This window comes from Physeter macrocephalus, chromosome 17, assembly GCF_002837175.3.
Source record: "Physeter macrocephalus isolate SW-GA chromosome 17, ASM283717v5, whole genome shotgun sequence".
NCBI classification, from domain to species: Eukaryota; Metazoa; Chordata; class Mammalia; order Artiodactyla; family Physeteridae; genus Physeter; species Physeter macrocephalus.
This window is the reverse complement of record NC_041230.1, coordinates 38857900-38882896: the sequence shown is the minus strand read 5'-3', so window position 1 is coordinate 38882896 and position 24997 is coordinate 38857900. Positions and strand designations below refer to the sequence as shown.

Genomic DNA, 24997 nt, shown 5'->3' with positions numbered 1-24997 from the left:
AAACCTGATTTTTCCTTTCAAATAAAATTAATAGCTCTACCAAAGGCCAAGGGCATCTACTTTTCAGATGGAGCACTACAGTTAATATTCTTTCTTGAAACATAAGGCTGATTATCAGTCAGTAGTTAGGCTATCTTGAATAAGCAAGCATCGTTTCCCTGTCCTCAAAGGCAACTTGAGGCAAGGCCCCATGCCTTTGCACGGGCTGCAGGCTGGAGGCTGGCAGACAATGAAGGTCATCAGCTCTCTGAAGCTCAAGCATGTGTTAGGGAATAGGAGGTAACTACTGCCTTTTTCCCCTGAGAGTGTGGTTTAAAGAACAAACAGGACCTAAACAAGTTGGATGACTTTGTAGCTAATTGGAACACTATCTCAACTACAATACCTTGGAGTTTCTGTTCGGTTTCAGTCAAGGAAGGGAAATTCCTGTCCAGCATTTTAGAAAATAACATTCATAATGACTAGTCCTAAAGAATAACTTTGTTTTATTATCGTGATTTGTGAAAACAGGTCAGACAGTTCAAGAAAGGACACAGACAGTGCCCTGTTTTAGGTCCCAAATTTCTTCTTTTTGATGGGTGGTGGCAGCTGAGCGATGATGTCATCCAGAGGCCGTTCTACCGCCACTAGTGTTCTTTCATCCAAAAGATCCATGAAGAGTAGAGGCTGTAGAGAGATGGTAATGATTCCACCAGGAGTTAGGTTCCGGGGCTAGTCCTGAATCGACTAACTAGGGCTAAAATGATAGCCTCGTTCAAGCTGGAGGGGTGTAAATCTCTGACAATCCTTCCTGCCATAGGACTTAAAAGACTGGAAAAGTTGGGAGCTTTTATAACTGAATTCCATCATTTAAGATTTCAGCAAGATTTTTCATGTTTCTCTGTATGGAAAATCTGCGACTCTCTAATTTCTTAGGAATCAATGTTAACAGAGGGCTTTGGAGCCTAAATTCTTGACAAATGGCAAGTTACAAATGCATCAAGAAGTTAATCATACTTGAATAATTTACAACACCCCCCCACTTAAAAAAATTCTGCGGACCCCCAAGAAAATGTTCCAGGGTGCCCAAGGAACTCTGATCTGAAGAAGCATGAATATGGAACTTGTGCGTTGGCACAAATAGTTGTAGTATCATAAGCTCAATGGATATCTGTTCTAGTACAGTGAAAAGCTGAGCCCAGAAAGGAACATCTAATAAATTCAATGACTTCCATTTGATCGAAATTTATCTTGTGGAACATTCTCCACTGGAAGTCAAATTTAAAAGCCAGCTTTAACACAAAGACCCCAACTGAGCTCCACTATCATTTCTCACTACCCATGTATTTCATTTTGGTGAAGGATGATGTGCCTGCCTCTAATCTGCTGAGGCGAGAACAATGAACTACAAACCTAAGGGACAGACAGTCTCAGAAAGGTCACTGGTTTCCCCAAACCAGGTTCTCTGCATGTAAAATGAAGGCACTCTTGTCTATTGTGGGACTTATTACATTTTGATAATATCACAAGGAACCAACCACCCAAAATGTAACGCAAAATGTATTACCTTGTATTTCTTAGAAATTTTAAAGGCATGAGCTGTGCGCCTCCTGATGATATCTGATTCATTTGTGGGAGGCAGTGGATTGTAGAGTAAGGTTTTGTCATTTGGAAGAGGCTAAAAAGACAAAAATGTGTTGTTTAAATCATTATTTTTTTTATTGGGTCTCTACAGACCAAAGGACAATAGTGATTTTTTCGGGGAACACAATCTTCTGTCATGTTATACACTTACTACCTCCATGACTCTTCTTACTTCAGGAAGAAAGCTGGAGCCACTCCTGCAGCTCTACTGTACATGGTGGGGGTATGTGGGAAAGAGAGCTTGGTACTCTACGCCAGCAAGATTGAAGGGCCCAGCCGGGGCTTCTGGCCAGTCTCATCAGTAACACTTTGTGAGACACAAACAAACTGGCATGTGTAGGAGCTCAGCCCATGAAGGCTGTGCTTTCTAGACTCTCCCCCAACCAGGTCATAGACTGGCCAAGTGGCTGAAATTCTCCGCAGGCAAAAATGCAACACAAACCACCCCCACTGATGTCACTGACACCTCGAGAGACGGCCTCCAGCCAAGCAAGTGATATTTTATCTCTGACTTCCTTGGGAAATAGCTCTGCCCTGCATGAGGAAGTGATGGACTTATCACCAACGCCTGGGGAAAAATATGGGCTGATCTAGGCTGAGTTATAAAGAGGCAAACAAACGGGAGAGGCCCTTCCTGTATCACTCATCTCACAGAAGGCACTTGCCAGCCAGCTCTGCTTCCCACACCCAGAGGACGCAGGGCCCAGGAGATGAGTTCCAGTGACACATCACCATGCACACCTCCTTTAGAGCCATCTGCTGCTTTCCCCGTGTTCCTCTTATGCCCACCTTCACAGATACACCAAAACACTGTATTGGCTGTAATCTAAGCCCGAAGTGCATTATAGGCATGGCCACAGCTCACACTGCTCCTAGGAAAGAAGGTGCCTGCCCAGAAAAAAACACGAAATTTGGGGTGAATCAAAACTGCAGCTGGCAGAGGCTGGACTCTAGAACGGAAAAGAATGCTCACATCCCACCTAAATCACAGCCATGAAGAATGGAATTTTCCTAACTGGTCATTTTTCAAAACACTAAGACCAACCCCTCAAGCCTGCAGAGAGTGTTTCAGTATATTCAGCCAAGGGGCACAAGTGGTCAAAACCCCAGCCTATATCTCCTTTAATGAAATCATGTCAGTCATCCCAGGGTTCAAAGGCGGAAGTGATTCAGCCAAACCAATGGTATTCCCTGATTATGGTCACTTTCCGAATACGGACCTAATCTCTTTCCTACTTAAGTTTATGTGCTGAGAGGCAAAGCAGAGAAATAGTCAAATCAGCAAAAACCAGTACACAAGGGGCTGCCCCTTCCCTGGGAGCCTCATGAGACTGGGTAGGAAAATGAGGAAATCTGCAAAACAAAAGCTCCTCTCCTCCAAAGAATGTACTTGCAACCTTTATTCTGATTCGCAACCTTTATTCTGATTCTCCTTCCTCTAATTTATTGTCCTCCTTTGCTTTTAGAATGGAAAGATTCCTAAGTAAAGTAGAACCAGCGAGACCACAGGTGGTAGTGGTGAAGAACTCACCAACGACTTGTCGATGATGCAGAACATGTACGCATCATGGAGAAGGATGTGCATTGGTCTCTTGGGATGAAAACTGATATGTGTGATGGGAGTATCCCTTTGGAGCCAAAGATGATGAAACCCCTGCTTCTGGATGGTCCGGCTCCATTGTGTATACTGTTTGTCTGGAATGCTGTACTCAAATACCTGAGGAAGGATATGACACAGAACAAGTGCAGGCAGGTACACAGAAAGACCAAAGAAGGGTCAGCCTGAACCAGAAAATATCTATACAAACCTTGGCTATATCATATTCAGCCATATGCATTTTCACTACTTTTTTTTTAAATAAAAAAATTTTAAGGTAAATTACAGAACAATAAACAATTCAAACAGCACAGAAAGGTTTATAGTGGAAAACCACCTGCAATCGTAATATCTCTTTTCCCCGAGACAAAAGCAGCCTGTTTCTTGTTTATATCCTTTCAGAGATATTTTATGCATACAGTACACACTATTCTGTATGTTGCATTTTTCATTAGCATTATACCATGGAGACTGACCCATATCAATGTATACACACATCACTCATGCCCCTTTTGAAGAACATGTAATAATCTACTCACTTCTTGAATGTACCAGGATTTATTTACCGAGTCTGCTTAATGAGCATTTAGGTATTTGCAATCTTTGGCTACTACACATAAGGCTATAATGATTATCTCTGAATCAATGTCTTTTTGCACAACTAAAAGCAATACCTATGGGAAGAACTTCTAGAATTGGAACTTCTGAATCAAAGATTATGTGGATTTAAGTTTTTTTTAGATATCTCCAAAATGTCCTCTAAAGCGGGCATACTAATTTTGCAATATACGAAGTGCTGTTACCCTAGCCTCACTATGTATTATTAACTCAATCTCTGTTAATTAAACAGGTACCAAAAAATTTCCTGCTGGTTTTAATGACAGAAGAACTTAAATGAGAGATTTCATTTTCTGGACATAACGTGTATGTGTGTGCATGTGTGAGTGTAAAAACTGCTAATCAAAGTAGCAAGCATCATCTGCCTAGTGGTCTATTTAAATATGCTTCTTGGATCACATTTAATCTTTCCAATAGCTCGGTGAGGAAGGTATTATCAAGCCCATTTTACAGATGAGGATATATAAGTATTGACAGGTTCATATATAATATGTTCTGTAGCTCAGATATTTTAAAGATCTTTTTACAATTATATTCTCCTTACAATTTGGTATGGAAAAGTGGCAGACAAAGAACTAATTTTGCCCATTGTATATTCTTGCCTCCTTTGTTGAAGATTAACTGACCATAGGTGTGTAGGTTTATTTCTGGGCTCTCTAGTCTGTTCCATTGATCCATATGTCTGTTTTTGTGCCAATACCATGCTGTTTTGATTACTGTAGCTTTGTAGTATTGTCTGAAGTCTGAGAGGGTTATGCCTCCTGCTTTGTTCTTTTTCCTCAGGCTTGCTTTGGCAATTCTGGGTCTTTTACTTTTTTAATTTTTATTCATTTTTTTAAAATAAATTTATTTATTTTATTTATTTATTGTTGGCTGTGTTGGGTCTTTGCTGCTGCGCACGGGCTTTCTCTAGTTGTGGTAAGCGGGGGCTACTCTTTGTTGCAGTGCACAGGCTTCTCATTGCAGGGGTTTCTCATTGCGGAGCATGGGCTCTAGACGAGCGGGCTTCAGTAGTTGTGGCACACAGGCTCAGTAGTTATGGCGCACGGGCTTAGTCGCTCTGCGGCATGTGGGATCTTCCCGGACCAGGGATCGAACCCGTGTCCCCTGCACTGGCAGGCGGATTCTAAACCACTGCACCACCAGGGAAGCCCCAATTCTGGGTCTTTTATGATTCCATATAAACTTTAGGATTATTTATTCTAGTTCTGTGAAAAATGTCACAGGTAATTTGATAGGGATCACATTAAATCTATAGATTGCTTTGGGTAGTACGGCCATTTAAACAATATTAATTCTTCCAATCCAAGAGCAGGGGATAGCTTTCCATTTCTTTGAATCATCTGCAATTTCCTTTATTAATGTCTTACAGTTCTCAGCATATAAGCCTTGGTGAGTCGTATTCCTAAGTACTTTATTTTTTTGATGCGATTTTAAAGGGGATAGTTTGTTTACATTCTCTTTTTGATATTTCATTGTTCTCCCATATCCACTCTAACATCTGAGTCCATTTCATCTCTAGCCTAAAAACAATCAGTAAAACGAGCCCTTGAAAATTCTTCCTCCTTCTCATACCTCTTTATTCTAGAATCTCAGTGTTTCACCATTCCATTGTGACCCATCAAGCCAATGGATGTTACTGGCCTATGATGTGCCCAGGCCATACATGGAAGCTTTACTACACATAAGAGAAAATTACCTTTATATTGTCCAGTACTGTCAAAGAAAAGCTCCTCCAAAATTGTCGTTATCTCAGCTTCCAAGTTACTATCCATTTGGAGGGAATTAGAAAGCACTGGGATCTCTTACCTGCTGGTCAGAATGAGCAATGACAAGGTTGTTGGTATTGGGGGCGATGGCCAGAGCAGTCACAGGGAAATTGTAAGCAGGCACTGTGCAGTGAAGCTGGGAACAAATAACAGAAACAGAAAACTAAAATAGGATTCCTTCCCTCAGGAAAGACTGGATGGTCTAGGTCAGTAGTTTTAAAATAATGCTCTTTGGAACTCAAAAGTTCTATTCTATGGAAGTTCTGTAAACGTCAGGCATTTCTCCAAACAATAAACTTTAATTGCATTTTTTAAAAAATGCAAGTTTAACTGCCAACAAAACTAACAGCATTCACAGAGAACTTCAGAAAAAAGCTTTCCCTGCTGTCTCTACATTTGTATGAATTGCTCATAAACATGTCACTGAACAGGGAATCTACAGCTCTACACTGGATTTAAAAGAAATAAATGCCTAGGCATGGAAATTTATGTTCGATCACAAGGCATGTGCACTAGTACACAGGAACACCTTTAAATGCCAGGCAAGGCTCAAAGAGCAGTACATGCTTTTGCCACAGTGCAGTGAAGATTAAGTCATGCAGTAACAGGCAAACCCAGTAAATGCTGCAGTTTGATATCGTTCTCTAAACTTTTAATGCTTATTTTAAGTTTTTCGTAATTCTTATCTTTTAGATGACGATGACAACTTGTAAGGGAACGTTAGTGATTCAATCTGTGAATGGCAATATCATCACTAATTGGTGAAAAATGTTTTCCTGCTATTACTAGTTCTGTTTAATTTTAAAATACCTTGAGATTACAAGGCAAGCTATTAAAGGAAATTGTTACTATCTGCATCTATTCATCTGGGTAAATCAGAATTTTCCTCCTCAAAATACAGACATAATCTGGATGTAGATTCATTACTCATAAATCCTGAATTTCAAATTTCTGTGCATGAGTGGTTTCACTGTTCCCATTGACTGATTTTAATGTTAGATTATAGCTTTTGGGTTCCAAACAAGTAAAACAGGAAAAATTTTTGGTTAAAAAGAAGTCCAGCAATTTACCGGGTCATATCAATGTGCCTAAGTCTTATAACTGCAGAGCTAACGTCCTCCTGTTTTCTGCTACTAAACCTCATGCTCACCTTTAGTTGTTTCACATTGTACACATGGACTCCAGCACTGGTACCTGATGCAGCTAGCCAATTTCCATCTGGACTGACTGCCAAAAGACACATGGACTCCACTGTCCCTGTGAGGACAAAACAGTAGTTAAGCCTCCGAATTGAGTGTCCAGTCAGCCAGCCCTGCCCTAAAAATGATGGTGAAAGCCAGTAAGAGCCTCAGTTTTAAATTACTCATAGGACAATTGCTAGATAGTTTTGCAGATAAGTTCTAGATGCTACTCTGTCTGCTATTTTAATTTAATTAGCCATCTTTCATGGAAAGAGGAGCCAGAGAGATAAACCAGAAAGCAGCACTTGCTCAGAACTACCATGAGAATGGAGAATCAGGGTAAGAGCTACCACCAAAATCTATACCTTAATTGTTTCAAACTCCTTTCCTATCAGGTGTTTTTAAAACAAAGTTACAAACAGCAAATAGGCTTGAGGCATATCTTCTTTTTTTTTTTTTTTTCTGTGTTGGGTCTTGGTTGCTGTGCACGGGCTTTCTCTAGTTGTGGCGAGCAGGGGCTACTCTTCGTTGTGGTGCGCAGGCTTCTCATTGCGGTGGCTTCTCTTGTTGCGGAGCACGGGCTCTAGGTGAGCAGACTTCAGTAGTTGTGGCCTGCAGACTCTAGAGTGCAGGCTCAGTAGTTGTGGCGCACGGGCTTAGTAGCTCCGCGGCATGTGGGATCTTCATGGACCAGGGATTGAACCTGTGTCCTCTGCATTGGTAGGCGGATTCTTAACCACTGCACCACCAGGGAAGTCTCGAGGCATATCTTTAATTTACTAGCTGTATATTTAGCACTAAGGGAGCACGGGTACATATGAGCCATCTTTGTCATTAAAGAATTTTAAACCAATCTGGCATCATGAAAACCCATGTGGGATAAAAATCAGACAGTGATGCTATATGCCAGAGTAAGTGCTGCATGTAACAACCCTAAACAATGAAAAAGCTTTATAACTAGACATGAACCAGATGCTAAAGGATGAGCGAGGTGGGTAGAAAAGGATGGAGAACAGCGTGACCTAAGTGACAAGGACAGGAATACACAGGTTTGAGGGCTGTGAAGAAACCAGCCTGACTAGAAGGGAAAGTGAGATGAGACAGGAGGAAGAAATAAAGTTATATACATAATGCAGAGCCCAATTTTAAAGGAGTGCTAAATGCAAGGTAAAGAATCTAAGTATTATAATAAAACCATAGACAGGTACTCAATAAATACTGTCAGTTTACTTCATCTGACTCCTAATTTGTATGTTTCTTTTCCTGCTTGCTTCTGGGGCAGCTTATGAACAGTGAGAGTTTAAGGTGATTTTAAAAAGTTGATTTTCCAGGCTGATGAAGTCTAAATAACAGTGAAGTCACTACAAGCCAGAAAAAGGGAGAAGGGAAAAAAAGGCCCGTGGGAAGTATTGGGTACTAAGTCCTTAGTAGTTAACTCACCAGTTGTTATCTATACACAGTCACTCATTCATGCATACCCATGTTCTCAAAACATATGGATAAGTGGTCATAAGCATTAGGACAGGTAATGAAACTGTATGTGTAAGCTCATCATTATAAAAACAAACAACCAAAAAGATTAACATGTCCATAAAATACCTACATAACCAGCACCTACTGGAAATATATAAAATAATAATGGTAGTTATTTCTGGGTGTCAGGATTACAGATGATTTTAACTTTCTTCTTGCTCTGCTAACAAAACTCCAAGGGTGATGAAACTTCTCTGGCCCCAAATAAGGAATCAAAAACCCAGTGAGAAAAGAGTAGGTGTGAGCAACACTTCAGATTTCATTGAGCGTTTTCACTTGCCAGGTATCTCCTACTTTAAATCGCAAACATGTGAGTGAATGTATAATTTTTGCAGGGCAGAGAAGAGCATAGTGAACCCCCAACAATTGAGGTTTAAATGGAAAAAAAAGAAACATCGAGACTGACAACTCTCTCCCACGGCCAGTTACCAACTTCTCACCTGACTGAGGCTGAAAAGTATGCAGGTGCTTGAAGCTTCCCTCCAGCAGCCGAATGACATGCACAGACCCTTGATTTGATGCCACAAAGAGCTTCGTTGAATCCTCAGAAAACAAAATCTGAAGGGCAGAGCGAAGGAACGCTGGCATTTTGGAAACCTTGGGGGAGCCAGTAACAAAAAATCAGAGAGAGAGAGAGAAGTTAGACCCAGAGCCCATCAAAAATAATCACAGTCAGGCTCAAATCATATGAATGCTTCCTGTCTCCAAGGAAGCCAATCAACCAAGGGCCTGGAACACAGACGTGCCTACTGTAACCTATCCACCCCCCACCCCCCGTCATCTCCTCAAAAGCCTAACCTTTACTGCCACTTTCTGGAATTTCCCTATCCTCCAAAAACATAATTTTAAATGGCAATAAGAGGCTGTTTTATAACAGGTTTCTCCAAATAGCTTTTCACTGAACAAGGATTCATATACAGGACGTTTCCACTTCACACAAAAATCACCCACTTACAAGGTTTCTTCTTATTCAACCAGACTTGGGATTATCACTTACCCTCTGGAGGTTTATGTTGTCATGTTCATAATTCAAACGATAGAGAAAAAACCGAGAAGCTGTAGAATAGGCTATCCAACTTCCACATGGGGAGATACAGCTGCAGATAATGTTCTCAGGACCCTGGTAACGTTAGGAAGCAGGATGAATAGTCAAGTACAACTTCATGCAAGGTTCACTATAGGATGAATCCTCAAGCTACTGCCACTCTGAATGTATCCACAAATACCGACACATAATCCTGACACTCATATGCTATGTGTCACTATGATTATTTCAAAGGTAGAACATCTAAGTGGTATGGCTTTGATTTCCAAAACCCAGAACAGAGGTCTCTGAATACTATGAGTTTATCTCAGCCCTTCGCATACTTCATGGGTAGCTTCATAATAAACCTTAACTTTAGAACCCTGAGCAGGGAGGCATTTAATGCAGTGAAGCTTTGGAGGCTCAGTGACTTGGGGACTGATTTTCTGTTTTGGTCAATGAACAACCTGCTTTAAAGACCTGTAAGAAATATTAAGTGAAAAAATTTGCGTAACACCGGAAAAGTTTAGCGTAACATTTACGTAATTCAAAAAACTCAGAAAACATCTGAGTGTATGTAAGTACGTATGTATACACACATACGTATTCTCACACACAGAAAAAGACCTAGAAGGGTATACAGCTAATCAATTAACAGTAATTATTGCAGGAGAGGGGACTAGTATTAAAGAGCTGGGCAAGGATATAAATTATCAATATTGTCTGAATTCTTCACAGTAAGACTGTATTCACAAATATTTGTGCAATTAAAATAAAGATTTTTAAAAAGGAAGACAAAGCTGTTTGTATAGTATAGTCCCATTGTTGTAGAAACAAAGGATGTATACACATGCACGCATGGGTGAAAATTTTTTCTGAAAGAATATATAAGAAACCACTGGCAGTGATCATCTCTGGGGGGGTGGGGGTAAGAAAGAGGTTCATTTTTCATTGCATACTCTTTCATATTATTTAAATTTTTAAAAACTATGCATGTTATTTTCATAATAATACCAAAAGAAGAAAAACGAATTTCTTGTAGTCATTCATCCAATAAATTCTGAATGCCTGACTCACAATCATAGGAAACCCAGCTCTTTTGACATAGTACTTCATTCAAATAATTTTAGATTTGAAACAGTTTATGATGTCAACTAAGAAACCCTCAAAATTCAGAATGAGAAAAATGTTCTGGATTTCAGAGTCTGAACACACAGTTAAACTTCTTTACCTTTGTCTTGAGGTGAAGTAAGTGATCTGCATTTTTAGAGAGTGGAAGGGTATCCCCATTCTTTCCTGGAACAAGAAATATCCCTGACATTTTTCTTCCCAAAGAAAGGTTATTCGTACATTTTTTCTTCTAAAAAGTCATTCCTGGGTAGAAAGAAATCTCTACCACTGGGAAATCAGAAAAATGTCTGAGGTAGTAAGCTTACAGTTTTCTGGGGGTATGTATACGAAGAGGAAAGCAGCGAGCACTTTCTTAGCTTCTACTTGGGTGCCCTGGATACGGCCTAGGGCACACCACTATTTCTCTGAAGCCACTCCCCACAGCCAGGCAGGCAGGTGGATGGAAGTGAAGTTTGTGTGGCCTCGACTTCAACTTCATTTGTTCATTTGGAAGTCTAAAGCCAAAGCCTCTAACCTACTATAAAACAACAGGACCCAAACAGGTATGTCATACTTAAGGCCATGAGGCTGTCACCCTGGTAAGATCCGCACAATCTTCTTTTTCATGCAGGCCCATCACGACCCCACATTAAAACTTGTCATTTTTCAACAGCCTGTTTTGATCCCAGTCTAGCCAGGGAGAACTTTGATTCCACTACCCTCAGTGCCACTATATCTTGCAGTGCACCATACCGAACTGGAAACTTTTCACTGATGATTCAGTGTCCTGCTAACAATTTTAAAACTCTGAGGAACTCCTCTGCTCTATCTAGTGGGTGGGAAACCATAAGTTCAAACGGACACAGACAAACCTACTTCCATTTCTCCACAAGCAGAATTTCAACTGCCATTTCTGGCTTCTATCTCCAGTTTTCTTATGGGAAAAAAACTTTCTCCCATCTTACCTGTTGCAACTGTGGATCCCAGTCGCCAAAGTTCCAAGTGATGAGCAAACTGGAAGAGGAGAAGCTGCTTCTTTTTTGCACAGGAAACGAGACGTCGCTGTATCCAAGAATCAAAAAGACATAAACAAGCCGGAGTCATCTATTGCCTCAGTATTGGATACAGCAGCAACACCTCAGAACATTTTTTACCGTTAAAATCCATTTACTTGATAAATATTTCCTAAGTACTACCATTCGCCAGGCACTGTCCTAGGATCTAAAAACATAGCGATAAATAAAAACCTAGCTACTGCTCTCAAGCTTATAGTTTAAAGGGTTGACATAAAATTAAACAGGCAATTACATTAAGTGTGCAAAGAATTTTAACATGGCTAAGCACAGTATGTAATGAAAAAAAGTAGAAAGGCCTCATGGCAGTAAAGACAGGAGCCCAGATGAGGCTCTCTGGTAAAGAGTACTCAGGCAAAGAAGGTAAGGCAGGACGTTCCAAGCAGAGGGATGGCACGGGAAATAGCTCAAAGGGAAGAGAGCGTTAGAGGGAATAAAAAGGAGTCTTTCAGAACTGGCAGACTGAGTGCAGATGGGGGTGGGGTACTGCAAGGGCGTGAGAACAGAGGTGAGGAAAGAGGCTGTCTTCTCCGGACCAAGACAGGTTTCATAAGCCATGCTACGGAATTAGGTCTTTATGCTGGGAACAACAAGGACCAACAAAGGCATTTAAGCATGGAGGGATGAAAAAAGTTGCTTTTTTTTTTTTTCTTTTTTTTTGCGGTACGCGGGCCTCTCACTGTTGTGGCCTCTCCCGTTGCGGAGCACAGGCTCCGGACGCGCAGGCTCAGCGGCCATGGCTCACGGGCCCAGCCGCTCGGCGGCATGTGGGATCTTCCCAGACCGGGGCACAAACCCGTGTCCCCTGCATCGGCAGGCGGACTCTCAACCACTGCGCCACCAGGGAAGCCCCAAAGTTGCTTTTTGAAAGGATCAATGGAGAACAGGCTGGAATGACACAAATCTAAATAAAAGGAGATTGTTAACAAACTACTGTAAAGAAATCCAGAGGAGAAAAGACACTGACCCAAACTAGGCTAATGTCAGTGTAGACAAAGAGAAATGGCTAGACTCAAGAGAGAACGAGGAGGTAGACTCAGTAAGGTTTACTGGTTGAATGGAATGTAGAAGCTGGTAGTGGGAAGAAGAGTTTCTAGCCTGGAAAGATGACTGATTTACCTAGAAAGGAACACTGGAAGGCTGGATTCTCCTGCTCCCACCTAGAATAATAAAAAGTCCAGCCTTGGGCTTCCCTGGTGATACAGTGGTTGAGAATCCGGCTGCCAATGCAGGGGACACAGGTTCGAGCCCTGGTCCGGGAAGATCCAACATGCCACGGAGCAACTAAGCCCATGCGCCACAACTACTGAGCCTGTGCTCTAAAGCCCATGAGCCACAACTACTGAGCCCGCGTGCCACAACTACTGAAGCCCACGCACCTGGAGCCCATGCTCTGTGACAAGAGAAGCCACCACAATGAGAAGCCCGCGCACCTCAACAAGGAGTAGCCCCTGCTCGCCACAACTAGTGAAAGCCTGAGCGCAGCAACGAAGACCCAATGCAGCCAAAAATAAATAAATTTATTTTAAAAAATTAAAAACAAACAAACAAACAAAATCCACACAAACCACACCTACTGGGAAAAGGGAATGACTTCCCCAGAAACTGAACTAGGAATGCTGCTGTAAATCTCTTGGCCCCTGTAAATATCTTTGCCAGAGGCTTGCCTTAGAAAGAGAAGGAAGAAAGAAGAAGAAGGTAACTACAGAAGGCCAACAGATCTGCCAAAGAAGAGTGAGCTATGCTGTCTTATGGGAGATGAGGGCGTGGTGGGCATTAGAGGATGATACTTACATGGGGAAAAGTGATTTTTCGGAGAGCAGCATCATAATTCTTTACCTCCACCTTCTCCATGAGAGGACGAATGACTAAGTGGGTGTCTGTGCCTGGAGCGGGAGGGAGAGGAGAAAAAATATCGGAATTAGAAAAAGTCCCACATGAAAATAACCAGAGCTGGGCAGAGTAATGAAGCAGCCCCGGCCAAGACTGAAACCCACCTCCAGATATCAGTGCTATGGGGCTGTGGGCCACGGCTCGCACGTCGTGAGTGTGATGCTGAAATGGCTTTGTCCGCACCCACTGCTTCTCACTGCTGCTGGAAGTCACAGAGACCAGCTGAAAATGGAACACTGTCCCCTCGGCTGTGCCCACCACGAAACTGTCTTCTTGCTGAGAAAGTAAATCATTAGGGAGGTACATTTGAGCAAAACAGGGCCCAGTTTTAAAAATATTCCCCGAGGTATTCTGTCTGGGCAGCTTAGGGGGAAAACCTATGCCCAGAATTGGAAGGGAGGTTGCAGGGGTCTTTTTCCTCCAGAAGCTAACAATTCTGTCAGGGGAGCAAGTTCGCACATAGGTAACAAAGCGCCCCCTACTGACAAAATTAACGGTAAGTACTTCAAACTGTTAGCGTGCTTTCATATAATGCAAACCAGACCTCATTAGAATAGCAACAATATTGGGGAAAGGGGAGGGGTCGCAAAACTGGCAGTCAAAAGACTGAAGCTTAGAAAACCCTAAAATTCACTGTCCTCTTTTTAGAGGTGAAGAGAGGGTGGGCTGAGGAGGGGAAGTGGCCTGATCAATATCACAAAGATGCAGGTTCTCTGGTCCCCAGTTTAAGGCTCTCTCTTGTCAGCATGTTGAGCACGAGGATTTCTGTTAGTTTTAAAAGGTCTTGCTGTGTCTACAACTACTTTTTAAAATTCCTCTATAATCTCAAAACCATTTTCATTTTAACTCGTTTTTAAAAATGCACATAACGTTGAGTAAGAAAACAAAACAGGAGGCTTGACAGGGTAGTGAGAAAAATCAGAAACCTGGATCAGCAGTTAACCAATCAAACAGTGTAAAGAGTAGGTGAGCCAGTCAAGAAAAGTGACACGTCTGAACACATGTGAGCATGTAGCTGCCATCAACTACACACTGACTGTGCTAGGAACCTTGTACGTCATATCATCTCTAATCCTTCAATAACCTGCAAGGTTAAGTATCACCTGTCCTATCAAGAGAAACTATAAAAGACTGAAATGAGCATAACAAGTACTGGTGTCCTTGTCTGGTGAGCCCTTTGATTGTCCTAGAGCTACTTTACAACTGCGTAACTTGTAAAAAAAACTGAGAGTGATGCAAAAGATTCTCTTGCATAGAGATGCAAAAGAATTTTGCTTGGTAGAATGCGGCTGATGACTGTCCTGTGGACACTGAGTCCTGCAACAATTTGTAAATCATTTCAGCATTCCTGATGGCCTTACGTAACTGTGTTCTTTGATTTCTCCCTTAGACCTGCTTGTAACTTACTGGTTCCCTCATTAGTTAACGAGTTACAGAAAATCTCTGACATACTTCCGTTTCATGTTTGGATGAGTTATGATTTTACCCTTTTTCCCCCCAATCATCATTTAATAGCCCTTTACACAGATAAGGAAACTGGAACTTCAAGAGTTTACCTGTCAGTTTACAGACTTGTATCTGCCGCCAAAGCCTCTGCTCCAGGTACAGGCCTCTCCCTCACCTCCTCTAAGGATACTATTTGAAAACCATTAGCCTAAGGCAAAAGTGGAAATACTGAGCCGCTTAGGAATTCACTCGCTCTCTCCATCACCTCCACTAAACAGTTCAAGTGGCTGTTCGCTCAAGGTACCACCTACAGAGAAGAACTGGGAAAGGAGGCCTCTCACTCCACATTCTCGTTCCCTGAGGTGGAATCATAAAAGAACTGAAAAGCAAACAAAAGAAAAGGGCTCTCTTGGGGTGCAACAGGAATGAAGCAAGGGAAAAACAGACCTGGGGGGGGGCGCAAGTGCACACACACGCACACACACACTAACTTAATCAAAGAGTGACTGCTTCACACGGAACAAAAAATCCCAGGACTGACCTCTAAATGAAGGCAAATGTTCCCTACAACTCCCTGCAGGAATCAGTACTTGCCTACTTGATGGAGGTGAAAGGCTTCTAAGAAGATCAAAGGACTGGGTGTTTGCCACAATTCACTCTTTAGTCAATGAGAAACCACTGAAAAGAAATCTAAATAGAACCATCTGTTCTGGCAAGAGAGTATGGAGAAAAGCCTTGAAATTAGGACTGGTGTCAAAAGAGATGTGAAAATGGCAATAGCACACTTGCTGCGCCAGACACTCTACTTAGCACTTTACAAGCACAACCCATTTAATCTTTCCTCAGACGCCATGCAGCATGTATTACTAACCTCCTTGTTCTCACAGAAGAAGAAACTGAGACTTAGAAAGAAGCAACTTGCCCAAGGAAGACACGTAGCTATTAAGTGGTATGACTGGGATTCAAACCCAAGTCTGCCCAACTCCAGAGTTTGTGATAAGCATTTTTGAGGACTGGAATTTGTACAAATGCATGTTTCAATTGAAAAAAAATAAGTACCACAATCCCTTGCTTCTCAGGCACACATTTTCCCACATCTTAACATCTCTGAAATCAAAATATTTGTATCTGTCAACCTGTGTTATGTGACATCTTCAGATAAAGAATGAACATCAAAACTTGAAGAATACAGATTTCCCTCGTGGTCCAGTGGTTATGAATCCACCTTCCAATGCAGGGGACACGGTTTGATCCCTGGCTGGGGAACTAAGATCTCACATGCTGCGGGGCAACAGAGCCCACGTGCCACAACTAGAGAGAAGCCCGCACCGCAACTAGAGAAGCCTGCACACCATAATGAAAAGCCTGTGTGCCGCAAGGAAAGATCCCACGCGCCACAAGGAAAGATCCCGCAGGCCACGATGAAGATCCCACACGCAGCAACTAAGACCCGATGCAGCCAAATAATAATAAAACAAAACAAAACAAAAACAACTTGCAGAACAGTTGTCAAAAGCCTAAAAGAAAATCTTCGGACTATATTGGAGCATCTTCTACCAACACTGTGGATGGCTGGGAAGCATGTGTGAGAAACATGGACACCAATAACTGAGTTCAAGTGATTCAGAGTCCAACTCTGAACGTAAAGAAGTTCTAGGAATACCCTAATGATTTTATTTCACACATACTTTCCTTTTTATATATGCGTAAGAGTGATATAACAAAAAATTTATGTTTAAGTCTCAAGAAGCTCTTCAATAAGTAAAATATAAATTTTATGTTTAAAAAAGCATTGTGCCAGTTTATATTATAAAAGCTTATATTATGTGCTTATAAAATATGAATTTTACATTTAAAAAACCAGTCATAGTTTAATAAAAGTATTTCTTCTTTCCCATGATAACAAAATTATGACATGTTACAATCATTTGTATCTAAGACTTAATGCAATAGAGTAATGTAAGCATAAGGTAGAAGATCAGACAGTATAAAGTGGTACACAGTACAAGTCACACCTGTCTTCCACCTACCCCAAAAAAACTTTCTTCCAGAAACTGTCATTATTTGCATTTTCAATATTTCCAGGGATATTCTATGTATATACTAGCAAAACTGTATACACACAGAATATCTGTTTCTTTTCTTTTCTCTTTTTTTTTTAGCCATGCTACGCAGCATGCAGGACCTTAGTTCCCTGACCAGGGATTGAACCTACGTCCCCTGCAATGGAAGCGCTGAGTCTTAACCACTGGACCGCCAGGGAAGTCCTAGAATATCTCATATATAAATATCTAATATATAGGTCTGCTCTACCTTTCCTTAATACACTATTATATACTATATTATACACTGTAATACTGTTCTCCTTTTTCCCCTTACCAATATATCCTGGAAATTGTTCCACAGCAATAAATATACAGCTTCTTTGGTCTTTGAACAGGTGCATAATCCTTAAACAATTACACTTTAAATAGTACTAAATTTAATAATGAAGTCTTACTGTCTAATAATTATAACCATTTTGGATCAAAACTCTATTTTATAGGACACTTTTTTTTTTTTTTTTTTTTTTTTTCGGTACGCGGGCCTCTCACTGCTGTGTCCTCTCCCGTTGCGGAGCACAGGCTCCGGACGCGCAGGCTCAGCGGCCATGGCTCACGGGCCCAGCCGCTCCGCGGCATGTGGGATCTTCCCGGACCGGGGCACGAACCCGTGTCCCCTGCATCGGCAGGCGGACTCTCAACCGCTGCGCCACCAGGGAAGCCCCAAAACTCTATTTTAAAAGGAGAATTCCTCCCACTCATTTAAACCTTGACTTCTATTATAGTTTGTATGTGACATCTACATGTTTTATAGGGCTTTAGCACTAACAAATTGTTCTCATGGAAAAACTGTGGAATGGGATAGGAACATTTTACAGGCAAGAAAAGCAAGCAGGAGTGATCTCTACACTAGACACTCTTAAGTAAGAAAATAACACTCAAACTAATTACGTAAAGATAAAAGATCTAGTCAACAAACCTCAAAGCTCAGACAGAGAGACAAATATCATATAATAATATCGCTTACATGTGGAATCTAAAAAAATGGTACAAACGAACTTATTTACAAAACAGAAACAAAGTCGCAGATGTAGAAAACAAATTTATGGTTACGGGGTGGGGAGAGAAGCGGGGGTGAGGATGATAAATTGGGAGATTGGGATTAACGTAGACACACTACTATATATAAAACAGATAACTAATAAGGACCTAGTGTATAGCATAGGGAACTCTACTCAATACTCTGTAATGACTTATATGGGAAAAGAATCTAAAAAAGAATGGATATATGTGTATGTATAACTGATTCACTTTGTTGTACAGCAGAAACTAACACAACATTTTAAATCAACTATACTCCAATAAACATTAAAAAAAAAAAAAAAACCTCAAAATCACTTCCTGTGCCTCACTGCTAAAATATCCAAAGGTTTCTGATTAAGAATTCATGTTACAAGATGGCAAGAGGCACACATGTTCAATACAAATCTGCTTTAACTCCTATACAAATAGGAGAAAAATCAGTATTGTCGAAATCACCATAAAATTACCTTCTAATGTTCCAAGATAGGAAGCAGAACAGTCAGGCAGAGAGAGGAAATAGCAATTCTCAAGATTCTTCTAGAATACTTGTGCCCTATCTACAATCAGACGGGGTTAACTGGCGACAGGGAGTGTCTGAAGAAAACCTCTCTGCTAACTAATCATTTAGAGAATATTCTCTAACTAACTGTTGGAGAATAAGTGTTCGGGAAAATTGTGTGCGTTTTCAGATGCACTGTCCTAAACTCAAGCTTCCTCCACTACAACATTCAGGATTAGGGAACAGTGTCTGTGGCACACCACTGACATGGCCTTCTCTACTCATGCCCCAGGTTGTACAGGAACTGCTCAAACAGGGACTATACTCACATCAGATATAGCAATGGACTGCACATCAGCATTTGCGATGAGATGATTCTTTACAAGGGTCCCGGTAGCTGAGTCCCAGAACTGCACCTTCCCAGCAGAGTCCACGCTTATGACGGTGCCATCGGACAGGAAGGCCACGCCCCATATGATACACTTCCGCTTAGACACACCCATATACTGCCTATCCACAAGCATCTTATGAATAGCGCTCCCTGAAAAAGAAAGCAAAGCCCGCATGTGAATGGCACTTATTTCTCCTCAGTCTTCAGAAGCTGCCTGTGGTAGGCATCTGGTAAGTCAGCTGCCTGAGCACAGACCACAGAGAGCCAGTAAATAGTGGTTATGGTGAACTCAGTTTTGGAACACCAAAATGGTTCCCTGAAGGAGGGCAGCGGTGGTGGGGGGTGCAGACAAAAGGAATTTTTGGTGGGGAGGTGAAATGGAAACAAGACATATGAGGCTTCACTGAAAAGCAGCCAACTGCACACACACATTACACTCTGCTCCCTTCCAAATCCCCATGAGAAAGGGAGAGAAGACAATAGTGCCAAAATTTGGGGAACTGAAAAGCAGACACGGAGTAGTAACCGACTTAGTAGAACCCTAAAACTAAGTCCCAAATCAGCAGTAGGAAAAGCCAAGAAACCACCTGATTTATACCATGGAATCCTCAGCACACTCAGCAACTGGTGACTCCAGATAGTCTGGAAACAGAGGTGACGCATGGAACACAGATTAAGTGAAATGTTATAACTCTGTATTGAGAACACCAGCTTTCTTCTTAGAATGCTGATGGCTGGGCTTGTTATCACCAGGCAGGAGAACAAAAAACATTTCTGAGAAATATGACCAGCACAAGAGAAAAGATCTAAAGAGCCTGTCTTGAGAGCATCCCCAAACTAACAGTCCAGCCAGACCATTCCTCAATGAAGCTCAGATGTGATCAGTGCCACTCGTGTGGTGATGAGAGGAACCTCCAGACACGCGAGGAAAGCCTCAATATGAAAGGCAGAGGCCCAACATACGACCAGAAAAAAATAAACAACAAGGTGGGAAAAAGCCAGGGCGAAGAACACTTCACAAATATTACCATGAATAGCCTTGGAGAAGAGTTAGTATACTGTATAATGAAACAAAAAGAGACTGCTGTAAAAAAGAACATTCAGGAAACAAAAAAGAACTCTGGAAATGAATGGCAGAAATGAGAACCTCAATAAAAGGACTGAAAGATAAAAATGACAAACTCGGGCTTCCCTGGTGGCGCAGCCGTTGAGAGTCCGCCTGCCGATGCAGGGGACACGGGTTCTGAGCCTGCGCGTCCGGAGCCTGTGCTCCGCAACGGGAGAGGCCACAACAGTGAGAGGCCCGCGCACCGCGATGAAGAGTGGCCCCCGCTCGCCGCAACTAGAGAAAGCCCTCACACAGAAACGAAGACCGAACACAGCCAAAAATAAATAAATACATAAATAAATAAATTTATTAAAAAAAAAAAAAATGACAAACTCTACCAGGAAGCAGAGTAAGAAGTTAGAGATGAAAAATAACAAGGGGGAAAAAGAAAAAAAGAAAAGAAAGAATATCAGAAGAGCCAACATTCCAGTAATAAAATTCCAGAAAGGAGAAAATGGAAAGAAACTCCTTTACAAAATAATTATAAGAATTTTCCTCAGAAATGAAAAACATGGGTTTTTGGATTAAAGGAACCTACCAAGTTGTCCAATACCACTGATGTTAACAGATCCACACAACAAGAAACATGATTATTACATTTTCAGAACAGTAAAGACAAAGGGAAGATCTTAAAAGCTCCCAGGAAAAACCAACCACAAAAACCTACATAAAGGATCTACTCTCAGAAAGGCATCAGAGTCCATAACAATACTAGAAGCTGGACGACAGTGGAACCACGGCTTCAAAATTCTAAGGAAAAATAATTCCCAACCTAGAAATCTTTCTCAGAAACCCTTTCTCAGGATCCATCAAACAAAGTGATAAACTAAGAAAGTGAATGACTTGGCAACAGGGAACTCTACTGGAGAAAAAAAGCAAAGGGGATCTCCAGAATGGTTGAAAAACCAGAGTTCAAGATCTCAGAGTTGTGCAGTAGGCCCAGAAACTGGCTCCACTAAGCTGGAGCAGGGCAGAAGGCTCTGGGAGAGAATCCTTCAAGGAGATAAAAGTGATAGAAAGAAAACCAGATGTGGGAGTTCCCTGGCAATCCAGTGGTTAGGACTTGGCGCTTTCATTGCAGGGGCCCAGGTTCAATTCCTGGTGGGGGAACTAAGATCCCGCAAGCTGTGCAGCATGGCCAAAACAAAACAAACAAACAAACAAACAAAAACAGAAAATAACCCCAGATGTAGCTGAAGCTAAATCATACAACTGGAAGAATGTGGAGATGAATTAGTGAGAGAGAGAGAGAGAGAGATATATATATATATATTTATATATATATATACACCTCAATCTCACACACACACACACACACACACACACACACACACGAGAGAGACAGAGACAGACGCTCAGCATTAACAAAAAGCATACAGGAAAGGAAAAGAAATTTACTATGCAAGTTGTATCTATATAGTCTAAGAATAAAAACATCAACTGCTAATCTGAACAAAGTTAGAACATAACCATACTGGGAGGATCAGGAGGAAATATTGCTACATGTGGAAAAGGGCAGAGAAAGAGGGTTAAATAGTGGAACTCAATAAATAATGGGCTAAAACTGAAAAAAATAAAATAAAGCATTTTAAGCATACTATGTATAGCATAAAGATAAATACCAAAAGAATTAGCTAAGAGTTGCAGGTGGCTGCCTTTGAGGAGTGGGAGAAGGGATATAGGGGGACTCCTGCTTTTTTGTAACAAGCCTTAAGGAATTCTTTGACTATATGCATATATAACTGATAATAAAAAACTTGCTCAAGCACTAAGAAAAAAGAAAAAGGTGACATGCCTGCCCTGTGTTTCCTCTCATCTTAGCGGGGAGTACAGACAAAGCCACCTAACAAGTTGAAGTCAGTCTCCTCACTGAAGGAATCCATCAGCCAATTCTCTAGGCCAAGGACAGAGGAAGCACATGTTCTCTATCTTTCCGATCTCAAGTCTCACCAACTATGTTACCAAGATCTTACGTTCCTCAAATACAGACACCCACTTTTACAAAGAACTGGTATATATATATATATATAGGTATTCTACTGACTGCTCAGAGTAAATGTCTCACTGGTTGAGGGCAAATTTTAGTGTGAATTCTTATGATGAAAAATACTGTATTCCATTGAAGAACCAAGATTCCCCTAAAAAGAGTAGTAATCTAAGAAATAAGTGAAATTCATGGTGACATCTCAGAAGGTTCATGAAGGCATAATGTCACAAGCTTTTGGAAACCCAGAAATGTGACTCTGACAAACAAGACCCACACCCCAAATGACCTGAGAAAAACAGTCACCTGATTTGACATCAAACACACTAATGTAGTCTATGGAGCCAGCTGCAATGTGGGTGCCAGCGGGATGCCAGCTGAGGCTCAGGATTCGACCTTGGGAGTTGTACAACAAAAGAGAAAGTGACATACACATAAATATACAGCAAAGGGTAACTGAGTTCTGCTTCCACAAAGATCTACAGGGCTAGCGTTCTAGTCTTAAAGCTCATCTACTGCACGCTTGCGAAGGACTGCTTTATAACAGGTGAGGAACAACTTTGCCCTGGGACCCACGATGACATATTTGATACTTACTTTTAATAATGGATAAATGGTTGATGGGAGTGTAGATAAGCACAACCTTTTGAAGGTGATCTGGTAGTAACCTAACAAAATTTAAACGTGCAAATTTGGCATGGTAATTGCACTGGGAATTTAACAAAAAAGATATATTTACAGGAATGCCCAAGTGTATATAAGAATGTTCATTACAGCACTGGCTATAGTAGTAAAAACAAAATTAATATCCATCAATAGGAGTTTGGTTAAATAAATTATGGAACACCATAAAATGAAATGTCATGCAGACTGGCATGACTGACACAGAAAGATGTCTGTGATACATCAAATGAAAAAATAAGCTGAAAAACAAGTGCAAGCACTCCTGTGAATGTATTTGTCTATCTGAATATACAAAAGTCTAGAATAGTTCCAAAATGTTGCCTACAGAGTGAAATGAGACACTTATTTTCTCTTTCACACTTAGCTAAATGCATGAAATTTTTACCAAGCATTATATCACCTTTGTAATTAAAAAAAGAACACCCAGGAGATATTAAAAACAAACAATACAGGGATCTGATTAGCAGAGGATAAATATTACTATTGGATACAGAGAACACATCAGACACTACTCTCTAGAAAAGGAGTCAGGGTGGGATAGGGAGGGTGGGAGGGAGACGCAAGAGGGAGGAGATATGGGGATATACATATACGTATAGCTGATTCACTTTGTTGTAAAACAGAAACTAACACACCATTGTAAGGCAATTATACTCCAATAAAGATGTTAAAAAAAAAAAAGTGGATAATAGAAAAGGAGTCAGCAAACTATGGCCCAAAGGCCAAATTGGGGTCACCACCTGTTTTTGTAAATGAAGTTTTACCAGAGCACAGCCATGAGCATTTGTTAAGTATTATCTAGGGCGACTGTGGTGCTATAATGACAAGACTTGGCAGAGACTATATGGCCTGAAAAGCCTACAATATTTACTAGCTGGTGTCTTCACAGAAATAGTTTGCCAGCCTCTGTTCTGGATGTCAGTGCCAGTCAGTCCAGGTGGAACAGGGGCAATTGTTTATAAAATTCCCCCATTCAACTTGAATGTATTAGCAGAACTGAGAACCACAGCTCCTAAAGAAAAATCCGAGCTTTGAGACTTTATGCACATTTGTTAAAACTTCACAAAAATAAGTGAGAACTAACAAATTGATTTACACAGAAACACTCGCTTTCCTATTTTGGATTGCTAGTTTCCTGTATTATTACTTAACCAGGCAATCATAGCTATGCTACACAATGGAGAGGACCTGAGCTAAGGATAGCATCTAGCACATACGCTGCACTCACAGAAAGTTAGCATATAGATAAAATATTACCTGGACCCATGGGAAAATATCCCATCCCCAGTGGCACAGAAATATAACTTCTTGTTAAGATTACTCACTGCCCCACCACAAATAACCCTTACTTTTCTGACGATCAAAATTTCTTTCAAACTGGATTTTGTCTGGGGTGATCTGAAATAGTTTCACAGATCCATCTTCGCAGCCAACCTATTATGGAAAAGGGGGTAGAAAATAAAGAAAGCATTTTGTAGAACTAAATATATATATTTACAAATATATACACTTCCTCCTTCAAGTTAACACTTGTTCTGAAAGAGAAAAATAGTTTGTGAGAGGGAAAAAGTACTGGTAGCAAGAAACTGGTAGTGTGTTCCTGGCAGTCTTCATGTCCTTAGACAGAAAGCAGGCCAATTAGTGGCCCAATTCCTGAATAGGACATGGAGGAGAAATAGGATTTCACAGCAAGTCTCTGCTAGACACCCACGGCCTAAATAAAAGACCCATTAACTGTGTCACCTAAATGGAGATACGTCAAGATATTACAAAATAGTACAAATTTTAAACTTTTAAACTTTTTTTTTTTTTTTTTTTTTTTTTGCGGTACGCAGGCTTCTCACCGCCGTGGCCTCTCCCGCTGCGGACCACAGGCTCCGGATGTGAGGCCCAGCGGCCATGGCCCACGGGCCCAGCCGCTCTGCGGCACGTGGGATCTTCCCGGACTGGGGCGCGAACCCGCGTCCCCTGCGTTGGCAGGCAGACTCCCAACCACTGCGCCACCAGGGAAGCCCACAAATTTAAAAAAAAATCATAAATCCATCACAGAAAACTAAATCTCTGAAAGTACCCAGTCTAATGGTAAGAATGGGGGGGGGGAGTCTTTCCATTGTATATATGTACCACATTTTCTTTATCCATTCGTCTGTCAATGGACATTTAGGTTGCTTCCATGACCTGGCTATTGTAAATAGTGCTGCAATGAACACTGGGGTGCATGTGTCTTTTTGAATTATGGTTTTCTCTGGGTATATGCCCAGTAGTGGGATTGCTGGATCATATGGTAATTCTATTTTCAGTTTTTTAAGGAACCTCCATACTGTTCTCCATAGTGGCTG

At 41.2% G+C, this 24997-nt stretch overlaps 1 protein-coding gene across 2 annotated transcripts in view; it reads right to left on the bottom strand.

Moving 5' to 3' along the window:
* Positions 1 to 465: 465 nt before the first annotated feature.
* UTP4 (UTP4 small subunit processome component) overlaps positions 466 to 24997 on the bottom strand; it is a 33527-nt gene continuing 8995 nt past the window's right edge. For both annotated transcript variants that reach the window (XM_024124891.1, XM_055079351.1), the window contains 14 exons: positions 24008 to 24092; positions 22281 to 22370; positions 18821 to 19032; positions 13526 to 13697; positions 13323 to 13414; positions 11421 to 11517; positions 10577 to 10641; positions 9319 to 9441; positions 8762 to 8918; positions 6758 to 6864; positions 5648 to 5743; positions 3155 to 3340; positions 1547 to 1657; positions 466 to 666 (listed from right to left, as the gene is read on the bottom strand). In XM_024124891.1, coding sequence (XP_023980659.1) covers positions 550 to 666; positions 1547 to 1657; positions 3155 to 3340; positions 5648 to 5743; positions 6758 to 6864; positions 8762 to 8918; positions 9319 to 9441; positions 10577 to 10641; positions 11421 to 11517; positions 13323 to 13414; positions 13526 to 13697; positions 18821 to 19032; positions 22281 to 22370; positions 24008 to 24092 — 1710 coding nt within the window. In that variant the 3' untranslated portion in view covers positions 466 to 549. The remainder of the gene's footprint in view (positions 667 to 1546; positions 1658 to 3154; positions 3341 to 5647; positions 5744 to 6757; positions 6865 to 8761; positions 8919 to 9318; positions 9442 to 10576; positions 10642 to 11420; positions 11518 to 13322; positions 13415 to 13525; positions 13698 to 18820; positions 19033 to 22280; positions 22371 to 24007; positions 24093 to 24997) is intronic.